General features: G+C 46.4%; 1 protein-coding gene across 1 annotated transcript in view; it reads left to right on the top strand.

Annotated features, from left to right (window-relative positions):
- Positions 1-18,697, top strand: part of PCNX2 (pecanex 2) — an 809,726-nt gene that overhangs the window by 431,264 nt on the left and 359,765 nt on the right. The window contains exon 19 of the mRNA XM_063917734.1: positions 14,051-14,201. Coding sequence (XP_063773804.1) covers positions 14,051-14,201 — 151 coding nt within the window. The remainder of the gene's footprint in view (positions 1-14,050; positions 14,202-18,697) is intronic.

Below are 18,697 nucleotides of genomic sequence, written 5' to 3'. Positions count from 1 at the left end.
GTTCCTCCAATCGGATTGATTCGAGCCTCTAGAGGAGGTTGAGGTCAAGTATCTCACGCGGAAGGCTGTCACTTTGTTGGCCTTAGCTTATGCTAGATGTGTGTCGGAGTTTGGGGCTTTGTCTTGTAAAAGTCCCTACTTGATCTTCCTTGAAGATAGAGCTGAGCTCCGGACACGTCAGCACTTCCTTCCAAAGGTTGTGTCGGCTTTTCATATCAATCAGAATATTGTGGTGCCAGTTGCTACTGACTCCTCAGTTCCATCACAGTCCTTGGATGTTGCAAGGGCTCTGAAAATTTATGTGAAGAGAACTGCTCGTCACAGAAAATCGGACTCTCTGTTTGTCCTGTATGATCCCAAGAAAATTGGGTGTCCTGCTTCTAAGCAGAAGATCTCTCGCTGGAACAGGTTCACTATCCAGCATGCGTATTCTACGGCAGGATTGCCGTGTCCAAAATCTGTTAAGGCCCACTCTACTCGTAAAGTGGGTTCTTCCTGGGCGGCTGCCCGGGGTGTCTCGGCTTTACAGCTTTGCCGAGCGGCTACTTGGTCAGGGTCGAACACGTTTGCTAAGTTCTACAAGTTCGATACTTTGGCCGCTGAGGACCTAAAATTTGGTTAATCAGTTCTGCAGGAGCCTCCGCGCTCTCCCACCCGATTTGGGAGCTTTGGTACATCCCCATGGTACTAATGTGGACCCCAGCATCCTCTAGGACGTAAGAGAAAATAGGACTTTAATTACCTACCGGTAAATCCTTTTCTCGCAGTCCGTAGAGGATGCTGGGCGCCCGCCCAGCGCTTCGTTGTCCTGCAGTGGTTACTTGGTTCAGTACTGCTTTGTTCTTTGTTAAGTACTACGTTATTACTTGGTTCGGTAAAGTTATTCAGCTGTTGCTGAGTTTTCAAGCTAGTTAGCTTGGTTTGCCTTGTTTGTGTGAGCTGGTGTGAATCTCGCCACTATCTGTGTGAAATCCTTCTCTCGAAGTTGTCCGTCTCCTCGGGCACAGTTTCTAGACTAAATCTGGTAGGAAGGGCATAGAGGGAGGAGCCAGCTCACACTAATAAACTCTTAAAGTGCCAGTGGCTCCTAGTGGACCTGTCTATACCTCATGGTACTAATGTGGACCCCAGCATCCTCTACGGACTACGAGAAAAGGATTTACCGGTAGGTAATTAAAATCTTATTTGTACTGATACGCCCTAAGGCTACATTTTCAATAATGTCTGCAACACAGGGCAGGAAATCCGCAGATGCTCCTGCATCAGTGCTGGCGCCACAGATTTAGCTGAGGAAAAGATTTCTGCTGAGGGTTCAGGTACTGGGTGTTCTGCACCCCCTAGTCAGCCCGCAGCACCTGTGGCAATTCAGAATCCACCTTGGGCTGCATTTTCAAATATGCTGATTACTCTTGTCACACGACTTATGCCCCTGTGGGACCTCCTGTACCATTACAGCCACATATTGTCCCTGTAGTTAATCCACCATGGGCGGATACTCTGTCAACCCAGTTACAGCAATTAAATCAGTCCTTGGTTAAACAAAAACCTAACCCTCGCCCAGGGACGTGCAGTCAGGGGAGGCAGTGCCTCACCTGTGATTAATTATTAAAATCATACAAAGAAGATACTTATGACACATAGTCTGTGTCATAAGTATCATCTTTATTTAATTTTAATAATTTAAAGTGTTTTAATGACTTAGGGAGGCACTGATAACAGTGCGTCCCATAGATATGGGAACGGGGGCAGAAAGGGGGGCGGGTCCAAGCACTAGGCTGTTAAAGCCCATGAAAAAAGATGTGGAAAGCAGAACTTCAAAAAGTGCCTCGCTGACAGGGACACCACCCCCATGAGTGCTGGATCCGCTGTCCAATCACCCTTGCGACGCTGGAGGCGGAAGAGGCGGCGGGACCCGGCGTCTGTGACTGGCGTTGGAGCAACGGCCCTGAAGCAGGAGTGAGGGGTGAGTTCTCTCTCTCTCTCTCTTTCTCTCGCTTGTCAGAAAATGTTGCGCAGCTTGCAAGTCCCTGCAGTGCTCACCTCTCCACCTGGCCCTCCGCCTCCAAATCCCGGATCTGCAGCAGGTTGAAATCCTTGCTGTCCTGGGACACCGGCTCCGCTGCCACCTGTTGCCCCGATTTCCCCTCCTTCCTGGCGGCGGCGCTGCCCTTCCCCTTCGGGCGCTCAGACTAATGTTGCCAGGCGTCCCTTTACTAAGCAACGGGGAGCACCGCTGTCAGTGACTGAGTGAGCCGGGCGTGTTCCTAGTAAAGGTCAGTCTCTCTCTCTCTCTCTTGTTTTGTCACCCTCTGTCCTCTGTAAGTATTTATTTAAATTTTTACAGGTGCCGGGTGCCCCTATTGGATCCTACTGGACAAGTGGACCTGATCGGCGTGGGATGTAGGTAAGTATGTGTGAGTGTGTAAGTCTGTTTTAATAAATTTTTACTTTCACGGTGTGAGTTGTGTTTTTATTTAAGTATTATTTTTGTTGTAGAACTACAGGTACCAGCGGGCCCATTATTTCCCCGCATGCTGGTACTTGAGGTTCTCCAAGTACCAGCAATCGGGGGAGGCTTGCTGGGCCTTGTAGTTCCACAACAAAAAACAATATTCTTTTTTTTTAACACTCCCATCCACTGCCCACGGATGGGGGGACAGCCTCGGGCTTCACCCCTGGCCCTCGGGTGCCTGGAGGGGGGGACCCCTTGATTGAAGGGGTCCCCACTCCTCTAGGGAACCCCGACCAGGGGTGACTAGTTGGGGAGGTAATGCCATGGCCACTACATCTTTTGTCCCCCGTATTTTTGGAACCAGGACTGGACTAAGAGCCCGGTGCTGGTTGTTTAAATACGGGGAACCCCTGTCCAATTTTTTCCCCAGTATTTAAACAACCAGGACCGGCTCAAAGAGCCCGAGGCTGGTTATACTTAGTAGGGGGGACCTCACGCATTTTTTTTTTTTTAACCCATTTAGACCCTTTTCCATTAAGTTAATGGAAGCCCTGGAAAACAAAATTGCATTCATGTCCTCATCCCACTCCCTTCCCAAACACTAATTTTGTTTTTCTATAAAAATGTACAATATATCACAAGTATGATGAGCAGATAGGCAGTGGGCATTGGCGGCATCGGAGTGAGATGCAAATTAGTGGTGGAGGGATGGGTCAGTTGCTGGTGGGCGAGTTTGTAAGCCATTGGCGGTGGCAGCGGGCATCGCTCGGGCAGTAGCGGGCATTTGCTCGGCGGCGGTAGGGGTCATCGGCAGGATTCGGTGGACATTATGGCTGTAGTGCCTCACCAGCCACTGACCTCACTGCATGCCACTGCCCTCGCCCTACTGGGACCAAAGGGTCATCTTAGTGGGCCACTTCTTCCTCATAATCCACTAATATTTTGGATGATTCTTCCTATTCGGATACTGATCCATCAGATGCTTATACTGCTGCTTCTGATGAAGATTCTATAACACAGGTTGATGTTCCTGACCTAGTGGAGGCTATCAAGCTGATTCGTCAAATTGATGATGAGATTGACCCTCCTGATACGTCTAAGAAACCTGATAAGTTCCCTGTCTAAAAAGATGCTAGCTCATTATCCTATCTCTGCGGAGTTGAGTAACAAGTGGGAAACCCCGCCACCAGTGGACTCACATGTAGCCCGTCTTGTGGTGTCATCTACTCTACCTGTCACCACCGTCACGTGGAGGGTTTCTTGAAGTCTATTTACACTCTTACAGGTGCTGTACATAGACCCGCTATGGCAGCCTCTTTGGCTGCAAAAGGCATTGAAGCATGGGATCAAGCAACTAAGGAAGAGCTTCCCACTATATTCAGGAGGCGGCCTCTGATGCAGGCGTTATGGCGGCCAAGGCATCTAGTACGTCTATCCTAGCTCGCCGGATTCTGTGGTTACAGTCCTGGTCGGTGGACCTGGACTCTAAGAAGACCTTGGAGGTGCTCCCTTTTAAGGGAGATATAATGCTTGGAGATGATCTGAACAAGATTGTGACTGCGTTTCTCCCAAGTACTAATCCTTTGGTTCCGAAGGCTAAGAGTACTACTTTTCGTTCCTTTCGACCTCCAGGTAAAGCAAAGTGTCAGCCGTACCCGAGACAGACTTGCACTTCCAAATCCTCTAAGCCCAAACCTAAACGTTCTTGGGCCGCCCATCAGCCTGCTTCCAAGCCAGACAAGTCTGCTGCATGACGGGGCCGACTTATGCAGTTCGCCCAGGTTAAAGACCACTTTGGACGCCTTGGTGCAGAAAGTGGTCTCTCATGGGTACATGATCTCTTTCAAGAGACGTCCCCCTCGCCAATTTTGCTCAACGATTATCCCTTCAGATCCATTAAAAGCACAAACTCTACATTTGGCTGTCCAATCCCTTCTGGACACAGGAGTGTTAGTGCCGGTGCCTCTGTCTCAGGGAGGCAGGGGATACTATTCAACGCTGTTTCTAGTTCCGAAGCCGAATGGATCCTCCCAGCCTATACTCAACCTTAAATCTTTGAACAAATTTGTATTGGTGTCCAAATTCCGTATGGAAACTCTGCGCTTTATTGTACTGTCTTTGGAACCCAAGGACTATATGGTATCTCTGGACATACAGGATGCTTAACTACACATACCTATTGCCATGTCGCATCAGCAATATCTACGGTTTGCTATTGGCAACCTTCATTATCAGTTCTAAGCCTTGCCTTTCGGATTGACCACGGTTCCTCGGATCTTTACCAAGGTCATGGCGGTCATGACGGCCCTTCTCCGCCATCAGGGTATCAGTATCCTGCCATATCTGGACGACTTGTTGATCCTGGCGAACTCCCCAGAGGTTCTCCTCCATCTTCTGGTACTGACGGTGCAATTCCTGCACAGGTGGCTCATCAACTGGAAGAAATCCTCACTGGTCCCTGCTCGGAGCATGGTGCACTTGAGGGCATTACTTGACACACACAACCAACGTTTGTTCTTGTCTCCAGAGAAGGTCGTGAAACTTTAGGACAGAATCAGATGCTTCCTCTCTCGCCAAAGAGTGTCGATACACTCGGCGATGCAAGTACTAGGCCTCATGGTGTCGGCTTTCGACATGGTAGAGTATGCTCAATTTCATTCCCGCCCTATGCAGAGGTTAATCCTTTCCAAGTGGTACGGCCTGCCTCACCGGATCAGGTCTCAAGTGATACCCTTGACTCCTGAGGTTCGTCTGTCACTGAGTTGGCGGCTACAGGACCAACAATTGAGCAGGGGTCCCTTCTGGATCTCCAACTGGGTCCTCCTAATGACGGATTCCAGTCTGCAGGGTGGGGCGTGGTGTTGGAGCAACACTCTCTCCAGGGTCAGTGGACCAGGGAGGAATCTCCTTCTGATAAACTTTCTGGAATTGCGGGCAGTGTTCAATGCATTGACACTGGCCCTGCCTTTCGTACAGAACAGGCCTGTTCAAGTACGATCAGACAACGCCACCATGGTGGCATACATAAATCATCAAGGCGGCACTCGAAGCCGCATGGCAATGATGGAAGTGTCAAAAATTCTTCGATGGGCGGAACGACATCTGCCAGCAATGTAGGCAGTGTTCATTCTGGGGGTCCTCAACTGGGAAGCAGACTTCCTCAGTCATCAGGACGTACACGCCAGGGAGTGGAGTCTTCATCCGGAGGTCTTCCAACTCCTTGTGGACAAGTGTTGTCTACCAGATATAGACCTGATGGCGTCTTGACACAATCACAAGGTTCCGGTCTTCGGAGCAAGGACAAGGGATCCTCAAGCAGAGTTTGTGGATGCACTGGCAATTCCATGGAACTTTCAGCTGCCATACGCGTTCCCTCCAGTGTCACTCCTGCCCAGGGTACTATGGAAGTTCAAGCAAGAAGGAGGAATACTGCTTCTAGTCGCTCCAGCGTGGTTCAGACGGCATTGGTTCTCAGACCTGCAGGGTCTCTCGATTCGAGCGTCCTCTTCTACTTCCTCAACATCCAGACCTCCTTGTTCAAGGCCCCTGTGTGTACCAGGACCCGGCAAGACTGGATTTGACGGCGTGGCTCTTGAAGCTTCACTCCAGAGGGCCAAAGGACTTTCTGAGGTAGTAATTCAAACTATGCTAAATGCCCACAAACCAGCTTCTGCACGGATTTATTATTGGGTCTGGAATTCTTACTTCACCTGGTGTGCTGCTAAGAATTACGATGCATACAAGTTTAGTACTTCCACACTTCTGGCTTTTTTGCAACAAGGCCTGGATTTAGGACTTCGCCTGGCCTGCCTCAATGTTCACATTTCTGCCTTGTCGGTGTGGTTTCACAAAAAAATTGTATCTATTCCTGATGTTCATACATTTACTCAGGGCGTACTACGGATTCAGCCTCCCTATGTCCCTCCTGTTGCTCCATGGGATCTGTATGTTGTTCTTAATGCCCTTTAAGAGTCTTCGTTTGAACCTCTTGAGTCTGTGGACCTTAAATGCCTTACGCTTAAGGTCATTTTTCTGTTGGCTATTGCTAGGAGTGTGTCAGACTTAGGCGCTTTGTCCTGTCGTCCACCCTTTTTGATTTTTCACCGTGACCGGGCAGTTCTTAGAACTCGCCCCGGTTATCTACCTAAGGTGGTGTCATCTTTCCACCTTAACCAAGAGATTGTGGTTCCGGCCTTTGTCTCTCCTGGTTTGTCCTCCAAAGAGCAGTCTTTGGATGTGGTACGGGCTCTCCGTATATATGTAGAAAGTAGTGATGTGCACCGGACATTTTTCGGGTTTTGTGTTTTGGTTTTGGATTCGGTTCTGCGGCCGTGTTTTGGATTCGGACGCGTTTTGGCAAAACCTCACCGAAATTTTTTTGTCGGATTCGGGTGTGTTTTGGATTCATGTGTTTTTTTTCAAAAAACCCTAAAAAACAGCTTAAATCATAGAATTTGGGGGTCATTTTGATCCCATAGTATTATTAACCTCAATAACCATAATTTCCACTAATTTCCAGTCTATTCTGAACACCTCACACTTCACAATATTATTTTTAGTCCTAAAAGTTGCACCGAGGTCGCTGGATGGCTAAGCTAAGCGACACAAGTGGCCGACACAAACACCTGGCCCATCTAGGAGTGGCACTGCAGTGTCAGACAGGATGGCACTTCAAAAAAATTGTCCCCAAACAGCACATGATGCAAAGAAAAAAAGAGGCGCACCAAGGTCGCTGTGTGACTAAGCTAAGCGACACAAGTGGCCGACTCAAACACCTGGCCCATCTAGGAGTGGCACTGCAGTGTCAGACAGGATGGCACTTCAAATAAATTGTCCCCAAACAGCACATGATGCAAAGAAAAAAAGAGGCGCACCAAGGTCGCTGTGTGACTAAGCTAAGCGACACAAGTGGCCGACACAAACACCTGGCCCATCTAGGAGTGGCACTGCAGTGTCAGAGAGGATGGCACTTCAAAAAAATTGTCCCCAAACAGGACATGATGCAAAGAAAAAAAGAGGCACACCAAGGTCGCTGTGTGACTAAGCTAAGCGACACAAGTGGCCGACACAAACACCTGGCCCATCTAGGAGTGGCACTGCAGTGTCAGACAGGATGGCACTTCAAAAAAATTGTCCCCAAACAGCACATGATGCAAAGAAAAAAAGAGGCGCACCAAGGTCGCACCACAGGTATAGAATGTAGATGGATAGTATACTTGACGACACAGAGGTAGGTACAGCAGTGGCCTTGCGTACCATACTGCTATATATACTGGTGGTACTGTGTCAGCAAACTGCAAAACTAAAATGCACCACAGGTATAGAATATAGATGGATAGTATACTTGATGACACAGAGGTAGGTACAGCAGTGGCCTTTTGTACCGTACTGCTATATATACTGGTGGTCACTGTGTCAGCAAACTGCAAAACTAAAATGCACCACAGGTATAGAATGTAGATGGATAGTATACTTAATGACGACACAGAGGTAGGTACAGCAGTGGCCTTCCGTACCGTACTGCTATATATAGTATACTGGTGGTCACTGTGTCAGCAAACTACAAAACTAAAATGCACCACAGGCATAGAATGTAGATGGATAGTATACTTAATGACGACACAGAGGTAGGTACAGCAGTGGCCTTCCGTACCGTACTGCTATATATAGTATACTGGTGGTCACTGTGTCAGCAAACTGCAAAACTAAAATGCACCACAGGTATAGAATGTAGATGGATAGTATACTTAATGACGGCACAGAGGTAGGTACAGCAGTGGCCTTCCGTACCGTACTGCTATATATAGTATACTGGTGGTCACTGTGTCAGCAAACTGCAAAACTAAAATGCACCACAGGTATAGAATGTAGATGGATAGTATACTTAATGACGACACAGAGATAGGTACAGCAGTGGCCTTCCGTACCGTACTGCTATATATAGTATACTGGTGGTCACTGTGTCAGCAAACTGCAAAACTAAAATGCACCACAGGTATAGAATGTAGATGGATAGTATACTTAATGACGACACAGAGGTAGGTACAGCAGTGGCTTTCCGTACCGTACTGCTATATATAGTATACTGGTGGTCACTGTGTCAGCAAACTGCAAAACTAAAATGCACCACAGGTATAGAATGTAGATGGATAGTATACTTAATGACGACACAGAGGTAGGTACAGCAGTGGCCTTCCGTACCTTACTGCTATATATAGTATACTGGTGGTCACTGTGTCAGCAAACTGCAAAACTAAAATGCACCACAGGTATAGAATGTAGATGGATAGTATACTTAATGACGACACAGAGGTAGGTACATCAGTGGCCTTCCGTACCGTACTGCTATATATAGTATACTGGTGGTCACTGTGTCAGCAAACTGCAAAACTAAAATGCACCACAGGTATAGAATGTAGATGGATACTATACTTAATGACGACACAGAGGTAGGTACAGCAGTGGCCTTCCGTACCGTACTGCTATATATAGTATACTGGTGGTCACTGTGTCACCAAACTGCAAAACTAAAATGCACCACATGTATAGAATGTAGATGGATAGTATACTTAATGACGACACAGAGGTAGGTACAGCAGTGGCCTTCCGTACCGTACTGCTATATATAGTATACTGGTGGTCACTGTGTCAGCAAACTGCAAAACTAAAATGCACCACAGGTATAGAATGTAGATGGATAGTATACTTAATGACGACACAGAGGTAGGTACAGCAGTGGCCTACTGTACCGTAATGCTATATATTATATACTGGTGGTCACTGGTCAGCAAAACTCTGCACTGTACTCCTCCTATATAATATTATACTGGTGGTCCCCAGTCCCCACAATAAAGCAGCACACTGAGCACAGATATGGAGTGTTTTTCAGGCAGACAACGTATACTGGTGGTCACTGTCAGCAAAACTCTGCACTGTACTCCTGCCATATAATACAGCTGCTCCCCAGTCCCCACAATTAAGCAGTGTGAGCACAGATATATGCAGCACACTGAGCACAGATAAGGAGCGTTTTTTTCAGGCAGAGAACGGATAAAACTGGTGGTCACTGATCAGCAAAACTCTGCACTGTACTCCTCCTATATTATACAGCTGCTCCCCAGTCCTCCCCACAATTAAGCAATAAAGCACAATCAAGTTCAACAATAACGGAGAGGACGCCAGCCACGTCCTCTCCCTAACATTTCCAATGCACGAGTGAAAATGGCGGCGACGCGCGGCTGCTTATATAGAATCCGAATCTCGCGAGAATCCGACAGCGGGATGATGACGTTCGGGCGCGCTCGGGTTAACCGAGCCATACGGGAGAATCCGAGTATGGCTCGGACCCGTGTAAAAAGGGTGAAGTTCGGGGGGGTTCGGTTTCCGAGAAACCGAACCCGCTCATCACTAGTAGAAAGGACTGTCTCTATCAGGAGATCAGATTCTCTTTTTATACTTGGACCTTGCAATGCCATTGGTATCAAGGTCTGCCTAACACCATATACAGTGAAATGTAGTGGCGCTGCATCTGTTTCTATCATCGTGGCAAAAATCCTTACTCTCACCCGTTATCTGCTCCAATGATGATGACGGGAAGCAGATGAGGACGACGGCTATACATGCTGTACTACCTCCTAAATCAGAATAACAATTCTTAAAAATATCTCTCACAGTATTGAAATGATGCACACTTCTTTCAAATGCATGTGGACCAGACATTTTTTTCTTATGGCAATGGGAGGTGAGCAACAGAAACATCTGCAGTGAAGACTAGTTGCAATTTTTCACTGCACTCTTTCTGTTGTCACTCCTGGATAAGGGGTACCCCATTTAACACAATATCAAGTAATGAAACCTGGGTACAGTCGATACCAATAAGATTCTATATATCAGGCAAATTTTATTTAATTGCCAACACCACAATGTATATCTGGTAAAATCTGCTTTGTGTTTGCATTTGTTGATTGCATTTGACATCAAGGTGCAGTGTGATGTGCTGAATATGGAGGGCATGCTTTTTCTCTTTTTATGCAGCCGGAATGCATAAATGTATCTGTGATTATGTGGTATCCAGCTGCATTACTGATTGAATTAAAAGGTGCAGCATAATTAGGAGGTTATACTTTTTCTCTATCTGTGTAACTGGAATGCACAAACTGTATCCATTATTATGGGGTATCCAGCGAAAGCGATAATGTATCATGTCAATACTGATTTAGAATCCTAAAGACCATCGGCTGTAAGAAAGTGATACACACCTTGTTGTGCATAGCAAGGAACCACTGCCTGGGTTATTGACTCAGGGTTTTTATCGATGACTGTCTGATGATTCTATATTGTGAAATTGTATATAGGAGTGTGTCTATGACAGCTATGTAATAATCTTCTTACATTCAGGATATACAGTATTTACAGGTGTTAACTGGTGAAGGTTTTATGAAATAGTTATCAATAAGGTTGAAAACCGATTCTTAACCTATAATCTTATAAGGAAATATTTTGTATGCTGTAGCGGCCATAAAAACATACAGATGGAGCAACGTTATCTTGGCGTCTCTGCTGCGCCTAGGTGCACCATGGTTTATTAGCATAAGCCTCTCATCTATTGTTCTCAGCTGCAATACAATACAGAGAGAACAATACAGCAGGGGATTTAGTCATTACAGCAGGGGATTAAGGCCCTCATTCCGAGTTGTTCGCTCGCAAGCTGCTTTTAGCAGCATTGCACACGCTAAGCCGCCGCCTACTGGGAGTGAATCTTAGCATCTTAAAATTGCGAACGAAAGATTCGCAATATTGCGATAAGACATCTCTGTGCAGTTTCTGAGTAACTCGAGACTTACTCGGCATCTGCGATCAGTTCAGTGCTTGTCGTTCCTGGTTTGACGTCACAAACACACCCAGCGTTCGTCCAGACACTCCTCCGTTTCTCCAGCCACTCCCGCGTTTTTCCCAGAAACTGTATCGTTTTTTCCCACACGCCCATAAAACGGCATGTTTCCGCCCAGAAACACTCACTTCCTGTCAATCACACTCCGATCGCCTGAACGAAGAAAAAGCCGTGAGTAAAAAACCTAACTGTATAGCAAATTTACTTGGCGCAGTCGCAGTGCGAACATTGCGCATGCGCACTAAGCGGAAAATCGCTGCGATGCGAAGAAATCCGAACAACTCGGAATGACCCCCTAAGTCTGACTGCCCTGGCTCAATTAATCCTATTAAAGGCCAAGATAAAGAAGGCTCCATCTGTATCACTGCTAAAATAATAGGCAATAACTATGCCCTAAATGAACTACTTATGATACTTTGATCTAAGCTGTATGATTTAGGCATTGATTATCCATACATTGGATTTAAGTAAAAATTTCATTCATTCAAAAAATTCACCATGGAGACAAATATTGTTCTTTAATAAATATTTAGAATAAGGAGGGGGTGACATACATTTAATTATTTACAAAGTCACACAAATCACAATTACTTACGCCTATTATCTTAAGTATAAATATTAAAAGTTACGTTTTAAAATTAACAATCATATCAATTTAATCATCACATATACTAAATATAAAAGAGTGCTCCAAAAAAGCAATCTTTCTTCTTCTGTTTTTTGGCAACTGCCAATAAGTAGATACTGAATTAACATGTTAAGGTTTTGATCCTTTGGAGCACCTCCAGCACCATAAACTATAAACCAATTTATAGAGGATTTATTTTCAGTGGCTGTTTTTTTATGAATTGAAAGTATTATATTTAAAGTCTGGTGCAGGATACTAAAATACTCTTCCATTATTTACAAAGCTACGGGGACCAGTTATAGTGACTGTCTCTACTAACTGCAGCATTTACTTTAAGAGTACGGGCTGCCCACATTTGTAAGTTTAGTAAAACAATAAATGAATTTGCAGCCTCGGATCATAGGTTTTTAACAAGTTCCCAACTAAATTGTTGTAGGGACAGATAATACTAAAACCCCCACGCTCTTGTCAAGACCGCAGAACCGCAGTCTCCTCCTTCTGTACCACCTGTGCTTGCCCTTGTAATGAAGTTGTGCCTACCCTAACCACCTCCTCTCCCCTTGTAAACACCCCACCCCCCAACATCCCTCGTTACCAATTCTGCCCACCCACAGAAACTGAATTTTAATACAGCAGCATTGCTGGCTATCCGTGCTGCACCCGTTATACTGACAGACGTGCTACACTATTCAAAATAGTGACCAGCTGCCCCATTCTTTGCTAAGACAACAACTCTCCCTGCTTGCCTCTATCTCCTGTTCCCACAACCAAGGCCTTCTTAACAGTATTGTAGTACCTGGGCAAAGCAATATATTGGGGCCCACTACACACCCATTTTCTGGAACCAATTAAAAAAAAATCCTAACTTACCCTTCCTGCAGTGCTGTGACGTCTCTCCACATGTTTCCATATAGTGAATGGCTGTCAGCACTCTGGTGGATAGCTCCAGCCATCCACCAATCTTTATGTTGATAGCCATTCATGTCTGGCTGCAGACTGGGAGGCTGGTTGAGAATGCTGACTGTGACCACCACCCGCCCCTGCTCAAAGACTCCTAGATTTCTTATGCACTGGGCAGCTGCCCAGTGTGCCTACACGTTAAGATGGCCTTTCCCACAACCTCATCAATGATTTGAACAGTTCCAGTCTCTGAGGAGAAAGACAGAAGGGTGGGGCAGAGGTGAAAAAGAAAGATGGAGGAAGCGGGGACAGAAATGACAGATTGGTATAAGGGGGTAGGGGGGCAGAGATGAGAGTGGAAGATGGGGGGCAGGAGGGACAGAGATGGGAATGTGGTGTAAGACATAGAAAAAAAACCTGAAAGAACTCTGTAGTCATGATAGTTAGCAACCTAGCAAAAGAATGGTCCAAAATACTCCTGATATCCTAATATTTTGTTAGTCTAGCACAGGCTCATTGGAGAGGTGCAGATAGGCCCTGTACAGCTCTAATTGGCTGCCTGTATTCTCTCCCAAGCCCCTGCTATTAATATACACAGAACTGTTCTCTGTCAGTAACTGGAGATGCTGTCATGGGTGGTCTTCAGGTTGCCGACTGTCGGGATCCTGGCGCACAGTATACTGGCGCCGGAATCCCGACAGCCGGCATACCGACAGAATTTCTCCCTCATGGGGGTCCACGAACCCCTTGGAGGGAGAATAAAAAGTGTGGCGCCGTGCCCGCAGCGAGCCCGCAAGGGGCTCATTTGCGCTCGCCACGCTGTCGGTATGCTGGCGGTCTGGCTCCCGGCGCCGGTATGCTGGTCACCGGGAGCCCAGCCGCCGGCATACCATACTACACCCGCTGTCATCACCCACACCTACATGCCCTAATAGAGGGAGGGGGAAGAGATTTCAAAGAGAGGGGCTGGTGGAAGATAAGAGAGAGACAGGATGGGGAGGAGGGGGACAGAGTTAAAAGCTAGAAAAACATTTTTATGTTATGAAATGTAGCATACTGCACAATAATATTTATAGTTTGAAAAATCAAACAATTACACAACACACATATAATAAAAAAACGTGGAATATATTAGGTTGGAGTGTATATAGATAAATAACTGATTTATTTCTTTTTGTAGCCATTTCTCAGCATTGTGTTACTTGGTCTAGCATTAACTGTTGGGTTCCTGGCACACTATATAATACCACAACTTCGGAAACATCATCCCTGGCTATGGATTTCACAGCCAGTTCTTCAAAATAAAGAATACAAACAGAGAGAAATCTTTGGTGAGTAGTTAGTCTGTTTACATTTGTAGGGTGGCTTAAATTGTTCTTGGTTTTCAGGAATACATTTTTATGACTACAGTATATCATAAGCTTGCTTTCTTAGCACCCTCTAGTGAAGTATTCAAATGAACACATATGGTCACAAGTGAAGGAAAAATTGCACAATATTTCATGGAGATATACAGCCCCTTTGTCAGATACAGTGTATATTAAATGACGTAATATCATAGTTTATATAGGTAACATACAGTAGATTGAGCGCTGGAACATGCTTGCCTACTTTCCTGGGATGTCTGTGAGACTCCTGAATTTTGAAGAATATATCAACCTCTAGGTTCCAACCTGAAGTGAGCATTCTGCCACCTTGATGATATGATGCGTGTGTAATTGTGTCTCTGTATCTCTATCCCATGCTACTTATTGGAAAAATGGGAACATTAACCAGCAGGGATTAGGGCTACAATGATGCGATTTGTAACGTCAGGTACCCCACTCTCCAACATACACATCAATAAAAATTGTGGGAAATATGTTCTGGATTTAAGAGTAAATCAGGTGAAGCACCTCCTTTACAGCCAGGAGGAAATCCAATTAATGGGTTGGGGGTGAGTAGGGTCAGTTGTTCACACATTTTACATTTGCTTTCCCGCAGCCTAACAATGTGTGTGTGAAAATTAATATTTTTATGCAAATTTACCTTTATGCTCTTGCCGGGAGACAGGCAGTCACTCTGTTTTCTAGTATGGCTCCTCAAGTGTGGCTATTGGCCAGCACATTCATAAGTGAGGAAACATGGAGAGGGATCCGGAGAATCCATCTCCCAAAAAAATCCCTGATACACTATTCTATAGACTACTATAGGCTAATGACATCTTCACATGGCATTAGTGCATTCTGGAGCGTGGTACAGTATATCCCACTGCAGAGCAGTCCCCATAAAAACCTCCATGGTAAATCACGGGGATCTTTAATATTTGCGAGTACTCCCAAAAATGGGTGTATTCGAAGGATATCCCGCATATATTAAGTGATAATTAGGCCCCAAAAGTACAAGGACATAATTAGGCTTAGCTGTAGATTTCACATTGAGGTAAAGCCTATCTCTACTGCAGAGCCAGTAGCTAATAGAGAAACTGTCCCATGCTCCAAGACCCCAAAGCTATTACTGTACTTTACCTTCTCAGCCACTTAACCACTTAACTGACGATTTAGTTCGTTAAAAACCGCTCCGAAATTGTCGGGGTGTTTTATGAGTGAATTAGGTGAAGAACATGACTTTAACCCTATCCCAAATGATTTTAGTTAAAAATAATGAAAAAAATATATATTTTTTTGTATTTTTTATTTTTAAATATTTTTTCATTGGGAACATCGGGAACATCGCGGCTTTCATTTTGAAAGACTGGACAGCCTGCAGGTATAAAGGGGGGGCCTGGGGGTGGCTTGGGAGGATTCATTTACTCTCCTCAGCGGCTGCCATTGTCTGCAGCCGCTGGAGGTTGGGGATCCTGCCGTGCTGACCGATCTGCAGTGATCGGCAGAACGGCAGACACAGGGGAAGAGTGCAAGGAGGCAGAGGGACCTTCCGGTCCCTCTGACAGCAGCAGCGGAGGGAAGTTTATCTTCCCTGCCGCTGCTAAAACTCTCTATCTGACTGGTTGCATCCTGTGCGACCAGGTCAGATAGAGCACTTGCAGGCATGGTCGCATCTGATGCGACCATGCCAGGCAAGTGGTTAATAAGCTACTGTTTTTCTCTTTCGTCCTAGAGGATACTGGGGTCAATTTAATACTATGGAGTATAGACGGGTCCACTAGGAGCCATGGGCACTTTAAGAATTTGATAGTGTGGGCTGGCTCCTCCCTCTGTGCCCCTCCTACCAGACTCAGTTTAGAAAATGTGCCCGTCACGCTTATGGAAGCTCCTGAAGCGTTTTCTGCATTTATTTTATCTGTTTGTTATTTTCAGGCAGAACTGGTTGGCACCAGCCTGCCTGCTTCGTGGGACTTAGGGGGGGGGGGGGGGGAATGGCCCAACCTCTTGAAGGGTTAATGGTCCCGTCCCCGCTGACAGGACACTGAGCTCCTGAGGGACCTATTCGCAAGCCACCACAGCGAGCGTACAGTCCCACAGCACGCCGCCACCCCTAACAGAGCCAGAAGAATGAAGAGTGGTGAGTACTGAGCCTGTGCCCCGGCGGCATGAGGGTACAGAGTCGCACGACTTCTACATGGGGCGGAATGCGTCTCCGGACACAGTACATGACTGTGTCCCCGTACAATGTACACAGTACTCACACTGGCACAACAGCCTTAAAACGGTTTTCTCCATCTTAAGCACCAGATTCCTCGTCCAGTATAAAAAAGGCGGGAAGACCGCATGCCATTGAAGGGGCGGGGCTTTACTATGAGAGGATCCAGCAGCTCACCAGCGCCATTTTCCCTCTGCAGTGGACACAGACGCTGACAGGACAGGGACGTGCAGCTCCTCCAGTGTTACTCCAGATTACCTCAGCGGTACCAGGGGGTCATAGCACGGGGAGCGATTATTGGTGTACTAAGTCCCTTATCAGGGTACTCAGTCTGCAACTCGGCTAAGCTTGGCATTAGCAATAAGGGCGTGGTGGGGGCTGGCTCCAAACAACTCTGTATCTCCCTGAAGGGCTCTTTGTGGGTTAATTGTGCTTAACCTTTCCTGTGTGTGTGCTGTCACATTACATTATGTCAGGCAGAGAGTGCGTGTCTTGTACCGCAGAGTGTTCCTCTTCACCGGGGGGCTCACTACTGGGTACTGAGGGTTCACAGGCTAGCGGGGCTGAACCGGAATGGGTTAGTTCTCTTAAGGGAATGATCTCAACTCTTTCTACAAAATTGTCCCGCAATGAGAAAGAGATGCAATACTTAAAACAAACTGTTGATGAGTTTATGAACAGAGACTCAGTCTCCAAAACAGCGTCTCGGCCCCCTCCCATTTGTCTGCAAAAGCGATCTCTGGCCCATATCCTGCAGTCTGACTCTGACGTGGACAGGTCAGACATGGAGGAGGGAGAGGTGGACTCAGAAGGGGGGGAGGGGATGGGGGTGTTTGTGCGGCTCTGTCACAGGGTATAGAGGCTCTTATAGAGGCTATTAGAGATGTTCTGCATATTCCCGATAAGAAAGTAAATTTACTAAGATGGGAGTTATTTAAGATGGGAATTTGCCCATAGCAACCAATGAGATTCCAGGCATTATCTTTTAGAAGGGTCTAGATAAATAAGAAGTAGAATCTGATTGGTTGCTATGGGCAACATCCCATCTTAAATAGAACTCCCATCTTAGTAAATTTACCCCAAGGTGTCAGAAGAGAGTGAGGAATCTTATTTTAATGTAAAAAAGAAGTCCTCAGTCACTTTTCCTGCGTCAAAGGAATTGAATACACTGTTCGAAGAATCATGGGTTAATCCTGACAAGAAGTTTCAGATCCCTAAAAGGTTGCTCTCATCTTTTCCTTTTCCTCTGGTGGATAGAAAAAATGGGAAAATCCACCGATAGTGGACGCATCAGTCTCTAGGCTGTCACGTAAAATTGTATTGCCTGTTCCTGGTGCAGCCTCCCTGAAAGACACGGCTGATCGTAAAATGGAGACTACACTCAAATCATTGTACACAGCTGCTGCGGTGGCCCAAAGACCCACTATTGCATGTGCGTGGATCACTAAAGCCATTGCAAAATGGTCAGGTAACCTAATTGAGGGGCTAGATTCCTTATCTAGGGGGGATGTTGTCTTACTCCTGCAGCATATACAGGACTCTGTGAACTTTATGGTGGAAGCCATAAAGGAAATAGGCGTGCTTAAAGCACGCACCACCGCTATGTCAGTTTCGGCACGCAGAGGCTTGTGGCTATGCCAGTGGACTGCTGACGCGGTTTCCAGGAAAGGCGTGGAAGGCCTACCATTCAAAGTAGAGGCCTTGTTCGGAGATGAATTAGACAAATGGATCTCCACAGCTACTGCGGGTAAGTCTACGTATCTTCCTTCCGCAGCCCCCCCAACCAAGAAGACTTATTCAGCTTCTAAGTTACAGTCCTTTCTCTTACGTCCTAGAGAATGCTGGGGTCCACATTAGTACCATGGGGTATAGACGGGTCCACTAGGAGCCATTGGCACTTTAAGTGTTTGAGAGTGTGGGCTGGCTCCTCCCTCTATGCCCCTCCTACCAGACTCAGTTTAGAAAATGTGCCCGGAGGAGCCGGTCACAGCTAGAGCAGCTCTACAGAGCTTCTTTAGTAAAAGTTTGTTTTAGAGTTTATTATTTTACAGGGAGGCTGCTGGCAACAGCCTCCCTGCATCGTGGGACTAAGGGGAATTGTAGTGTCCACCCTGTGGGGTCTGAGCCACTATCTCCGCTGACAGGACACTGAGCTCCTGAGGGGATAGAATGTTCCCCGCCACAGAGGATCGCTCACCCCAGAAGCATGCCGCCACCCCTTTACAGAGCCAGAAGATCAGTGGCG

Source organism: Pseudophryne corroboree, chromosome 4 (assembly GCF_028390025.1).
Source record: "Pseudophryne corroboree isolate aPseCor3 chromosome 4, aPseCor3.hap2, whole genome shotgun sequence".
Taxonomy (NCBI): Eukaryota; Metazoa; Chordata; class Amphibia; order Anura; family Myobatrachidae; genus Pseudophryne; species Pseudophryne corroboree.
The sequence above is the reverse complement of the archived record's forward strand: the minus strand, read 5'-3'. Positions and strand labels throughout refer to the sequence as shown.